This window comes from Perca fluviatilis, chromosome 3, assembly GCF_010015445.1.
Source record: "Perca fluviatilis chromosome 3, GENO_Pfluv_1.0, whole genome shotgun sequence".
Lineage (NCBI taxonomy): Eukaryota > Metazoa > Chordata > Actinopteri > Perciformes > Percidae > Perca > Perca fluviatilis.
In genome coordinates this window covers 37,727,421-37,733,784 of record NC_053114.1, presented here as the reverse complement: position 1 = coordinate 37,733,784, position 6,364 = coordinate 37,727,421, and the positions used below count along the sequence as shown (strand labels likewise).

Genomic DNA, 6,364 nt, shown 5'->3' with positions numbered 1-6,364 from the left:
GGGACTTTTGTTATTGAATTTTAATTTAAATGTGTGACCCACAGCACCATTATCTTCATTTTAGTCTAGTTTAAACAATACATTCCTGTTCAGACTGTCTATAATTGCCTATTTTGGGAGTTTGGGAAAACAATCATGTATATTGGTGTTGACAGAAGATTCACAGCAGAATATATTGGAGGCTTGACAGCTCCAGAGCTATTTTGGAGGTCTGCATGTTGACATATCAAAATAATATAATCAGACTATAATACAACAGCTTTCACTGGCGTTTGAGATGATCCCATTCAATTTAATATGCATTTCTATATTTACACAATAACATTTGATGACTCATCCTGCTGATGATATTTCAGGAATTTTAACACCTCTGCTCCTGCCTGCAGGTGTTAGATTTCCGAGTCACAGGTTAGGATGCTAATTATCACCGCAATTAACAGCCAAGTTTTCCATGAAGCTATAGCAGCTCTCAACACTGCAGTGTATTATTAGAAAACATTAACTCATATAATAACTGCCTCTGCATTTGTTTAACTAATACTGCCATCTCCTTCAACCAAGTCTACAGCTGACAAACAATTGTCCATCTGTCATTAGAATAGATCATCGGCCTGGATATAAACCAGTTGAATGTCCTGTTGGGACATTTGAATGCACTTGGTGGTGATTTCATTTGTTTTTGTGTTTTTCTCCACGCAGCGAGGTCAGAATACAGATAGTGGGAGCATCTGCCGTGAAGCCTCCTTTGAAGGAATTAGTCGGTATGTTTAATTGGCACCACTTTGCATTGGCATAATGATACTTTGATTGGGGAGGGTTTTGTTGTTTGTTTTGGTTTTATAACCAAGGATACAGACTGTCATGCATACACATTTTTTGCAAATTAACCAAATTCTAAATATAATTGAATTTAGCAAACCATCATGCTTTTGCTTGTTATCAATGTTATTGTGTTCATTTTTAACTCCATACATTACACCCTTTTTTATTCTACACTCTGACCCTGATTGCTTTGAAAAATGAGTCTTGTATACTTATTTCATAGCTATTATAATAATTTGCATTAAATTGCATTTGATTTGCAAGTGTATACAAATATTTATTCAGATTTAGCTAATAAGCCTCCATCGATGAAGCACCTCCATTAGGGTTAGGTATAGGAGTAGGATGTTTGATGGAAACTTCCTGGAGGTGATGCTGGTGATGGGGAGGAGGTGGTTAGTAGGTCTGAAACAATGACATTTAAAGAAAAGCATTTGGGAAGTGATAGGCTTGAGAAACACGGTCAAAAAGATCATTGGTCAAGTATGGTGATGTTAGAATTGTTAATGCAGGGATTTTGACAGCGTGGGAAAGAGGAAGCGACGGAGAAAAAATAGCAGACATTTACTCATGGAGGAATAAAGGCAGAACTTAAGGGAAGAGATTCTCTTTAATAAACTTTGGCCAAAGCTTCATTTATGTTCATAATGTTAGTTTCTTGTTCCTTTTTTATCAGCTTCCAAGTGAACAACACTCTTTTACACCCAGTCATTGTGGAATGGTAAGTAATTAATTAAAATACATTTTATAATATTATTCAGAAAGCCCACTCAAGATGAGTATTGAGGCGGTACTGTCATCGCTCCCTTAATTACCTAAACATTTCTTCAGACAGATTTTGACACGTTTAACTCTTTACTTAAGGCAATTGTGTGTCTGCAATCAGAAACAGGAGCTTGTCTTTGGCTTGTTTTTCCTCTTGCAGAGTGAGAAGCCAGTCCGCACAGATGTAATGGACTTCGTGCTTGCCTGGTTGTCCTTGGCATTAGAGTTTGCACCTTTCAGATGAATTGACATTTTCTGAAATAAGGAGGAATGCTTTTCAGACACACCTCCTGGGGAGAAAGACTTGATTGAACCTCTCTGCTTCCTCTTCTCTGAGGAGCTCACATGGCTCTCTTTTATAATGGGCTATTTTTTAAACTTTCATTAGTGTTACCACTGGTTACCACTCCCCTGTGTTATTTATCTGGTAATAGTATTGTAGAATCCTCTCCTGTATCAAGCCACCCAAAGTGCAGCTACTGCTTTCCAAACACAAATGAATGAGAAATGGTGAGATCACCAGGCAACAAGGCTTCAGTTCTAATATAGTATTTCAGCTTAGATTTAAATCAAAGACTGTAATACGTTTTATTGTGGTTTGAGACATTTTCAGCAGCTGTGCAACAGTAGATTATGGCAGTTTCCCACTGGAATTTCAAGAAACAACAGGTCTCATTAATATACAATGTTCCTGGGAAAGATGGAGGACCATCTGCTCGACATTTGTTCTCTACATCAGTTACTGTATTAGCAGTGTATATAAAAAAGATGGATTTCTTCCTTTAGCTCAATGTGAGAGTTGAATTCTGTATATATTTGTTGGCTGTACATTTGATAAACTGGCAGCGTATCGATCAGAATGAGAAAGCTGCTCTCTCACTTCTTGTGTCTGCAGCCGTCTGATTAAGACTGATATGGAGCTGGAAGTCCTGCGCTACACCAACAAGATTTCCAGTGAAGCCCATAAAATGGTAAGATACTTCTCTGATAGACAGTGCATCTGCAAGGGTGCTCAAATTGGTAAGTTTTAAGTTTTCACACAAAGGAACAGAAAGAACCGAAGGAAAAGAAATGTTAAGAGCATAAAGTTAAACGACCAAAGTATGGAAGTATCAAGCAGCTTATTGAGTTTAAAACTCGCCCAAAGGATTCAAGATGTCAGGATCCTCTAAGGCTATAAACTGTTTAAACGCTATCGATTTTAACTTCATCCAGTAGCTCAGAGGCCAGCCGTTAACAGAGATAGCCTTTGACCAATAAGCTGTAACATTAAAGCAATATTTTACTTCTGCACAGGATTTCACTTAAACACCATGACTAACCTCTTCAGGGGTTGAGGAGCAGTTAACCTCTCAATCTTATCTGTCCTCTGAAGTTCAATATCGTTTTCCTCCTGTTGTTTCCTCATTGTTACGAGTGTGATCAGTTGACGTTTTTAGAGGTATTTTCTTTACCCATCTGTCCCCAAAGATGGCAGATTTTCAGCTTTAAACTTCCCCTGTAGGTGTGCAGTAAAAATAGAAAATATTCTCCCAAATCAGTAGTGCTTAAGGGCACACTCTCACTGACTGTTGAACTCTTTATGACTACTTTGCGTAAATCCTGCAGGCTTTCACCTACCTAGGATTGCTATTTTGCATATAAACTGAGTGAACAGCAAATAATCAATTAAGCTACGTTAAAAAGTGTTATATGGCATATCAGGTAGTAACTTTGGGTGTGCCATGTACAGAGGGGTCAAGCGTTTTGAGCCACCAATCAGCAACACACAGAAAACTACAATTGCTTTGTGCATAGGGTAAACATTGATTCATTTAAAAAGAGTCAGCAACGGTTATATCTGAATCACATACAATCTCACTTTTTCTCTGTAGATCATGAAGCATGTGAAACCTGGACAGAAAGAATATGAAATTGAGAGGTAAGTGGTGCACTTTGTCAACAGATCCTCTTTGTTCATTGTACTATGGGGTTCTTGCTTATTAAAGGTTTGCTATATTATGTCACTGGTAGACCTGGCACTGTCAGGTGTACATGGCCCTTTACTGTATACTTATGAGTATAACACCCTAAGTAAAGCCTATGAAATATAGAATGAAATACTAGACAGGTTATTACTGGAGCATGGTTATAACCAAATGGAAATCCAATCTAGATTCAATATATGTGTGTGTGTGTGTGTGTGTGTATTTTGACTATGAACGGACAAACGATTGAGAGAGTCACAGGATATAAATATCTCGGCATGTGGACTGACGAAAAGCTCTCTTTAAAGTTTCACACTGATAATCTTGTGTGAGACTAAGGCAAAAAGTTGGCTATTTCTACAGAAATAAAAGCATCTTTCTTATGTTTTGTAGGAAAAGGGTTGTTGAAGCAGTTTTCATGTCGGCCTTGGACTACAATAATGTAATTTATAGACATGCATCATCTTCAACTCTTAAAACTCTGGAGTCAGTCTATCACTCTGCCTTGAGATTCATAACCGGTCATGTCTATGGTCACATCATTGTATTTTATTAGAGTGTTTGGGTGGTCTTCTCTCCAAGAGAGATGTGGTACTCACTGGTATCTCTTCATACTGTATATAAGGTTATTGTTGGAAAACTACCATCTTACCATACAGAACTTCTCCCGTACTCAGAGCTACATTACCAGACTCGCTCCGCTGACTGGTTCCACGAGCTCACTCTGGACTTGGAAAGACTGCTTTTAACTTTAGTGCACCTGACTCCTGGAACAAATTACAGCACTTCCTTAAAATCAACTCACTTGTGCCTTTTGAACAGAAATCTGCTTTTAAACCTGCAAACTTCTACTTGTAATTGCTTTACATAATTGTACTTTCTTTTGCATCCTTGGTATCCAAATTTTTTTCTGAAATCATTTTTCCAATTCAGAAAGTTTGTGTCTTTCTATTTTTCTTATAATGGCGCGCTTCTTTTCTGTGTTTTTGTTTTTTTCTTTGAGATTTGACTCGATGTGATTGTGAATGAGGGCCGCCCCTCAATGATCTCTCAAGTATAAATAAAGGATAATCAAAACAAAACTGCTTGTGTTGAAGGTGTGAAGTGGGCCGACATGCACCGCATGGCTGACCGGGTTCACCTGGAGGAGCTTGTGAAGATCGGCATCCTGAATGGCAGCGTGGAGGACATGTTGAAGGTTCCGTCTTCATGTCCCACGGCCTGGGACACCTGCTGGCCGTCAATGTGCACGATGTGGGAGGATACCCTGAGGTGAGAACACAAGACTTAAATTCTGATATTACCCACATCACAACCAACCGTTGGTAAGTGTTGTAACAGTCAAAGTCTCCAAACAGGAGAAGAAAACACATTCCTGTAACTCCGATGTTGATGTGTCATCATGAATAATGAAGAAACCCTCGATATAGCAGTGAGAGCACAACAAAAAGAGGCCAATCTGCAGAAAAAAGGGCAGGATGAGGGCAGGAGAGAGGAAGGTAAAATGTTGTCTGAACTCTGAACAGATGGTTTCAGGATGTGGTGGAGGATTGTGTATATTTATGCACTTCTGACAACTAAATACAGAAGGACAGTTAACCCACATAAGCTCCAGTGGAAGTGCTGAGAATGTGTCAGTGTGTGTAGTACACTGTGAAGTTAGCTCAGTAAATATGAATACAGTCAGTCTGCGGACACGTGACAAATTATACTGTTGGCTAGTTTCAGTAACAGACAGTCAGACCTACAGGAGATGGCTCAATGAACTGACGTTCATCTCTAATCACAGTGTGAAAAAGAATTGTTTTTCCTCCCTTCTGGTTAGAAGGTTTTGTGCAGTGGACTTAAAGACTCAGAGTGCTAAAACAGTCAAATTAAATTAGTTTTATGGTAATCTGCAGAATCTGAGAAACTGATTCACAAAACAATTGTTTAACACTTGAAAAATATTTCCTGTAGCAATGTCTGTGCTCAAGGAGAAACCTCCGTTAAGTCTAAGCTGCAGATATCCTGCAGCAGGGGTGTCAAACTCAACTTCACGAACGGCCACACTGGAAAATGACAATCACATTTAGGGCCGACATGTATAGTTTATTGACATGCTTTTATTTAATCAAAAGTCAAATATTTTTGACTGTATTATTGCATGTCTCATACAGCTTTCTCACTTGCAGTTTGGTCGACATAGCGCCCTAAATAGTCAGCAAAAAAGTTCCTTCCTTCCTTAGCCATCACAGTTTAGCAAATCAAGCAAAACAATGATTACATATTTTACAACAACCTGTTTCACAGCCTGAATATAAAAACTCTCTGGTTCAGGGGGAATTTCTGAGTCTCAAAGCCGGTAAATCTGCCAAATTCTTCTTTGAGTGTCGCGTAATAACAGTTTGTTAACAGTTTCCCAACAGTTTTTGGTGCACATCTAGGCGGCCCAACATTTATTGTGAACCTCAGTTGATATGCATTGCCGGATCAAAACTTGCAAGGGGCCGGATTTGGCCCGCGGGCTTTGAGTTTGACACGTGTCAGTATTTTTCATCCAAAATAAAAAAAATACTAGCTCAACGCTATGATCAATTTACCTCAGTCTAAGTCCTGCTAGGTTAGTTCAGCTACATTCAGGGTTCAAAATTAACTTCATTGTCCACCAGCCAAATGACAAGTTATTGTTGAAATTTTACCAGCCGCTCAATAGATGTTATTTTGTTTTTTTGGGCTGATGAGTGAAGCAAATCTACCAGCCACTTCCATATTTGACCACCATTTGGCTGGTGGATGGTGCTTATTTTGAACCCTGGTTACATATGAGT

The 6,364-nt window shown here is 38.8% G+C and overlaps 1 protein-coding gene across 1 annotated transcript; it reads left to right on the top strand.

Annotated features, from left to right (window-relative positions):
- The first annotated feature begins 616 nt into the window (after window positions 1-616).
- LOC120556507 (xaa-Pro dipeptidase-like) lies at window positions 617-4,830 on the top strand. Its single transcript, XM_039796152.1, has 6 exons — window positions 617-761; window positions 1,499-1,543; window positions 2,483-2,558; window positions 3,462-3,508; window positions 3,601-3,617; window positions 4,652-4,830. Exons 1-6 carry the CDS (start codon window positions 652-654, stop codon window positions 4,828-4,830), a joined length of 474 nt encoding a protein of 157 aa, XP_039652086.1. The 5' UTR covers window positions 617-651.
- The last annotated feature ends 1,534 nt before the right edge of the window (window positions 4,831-6,364 follow it).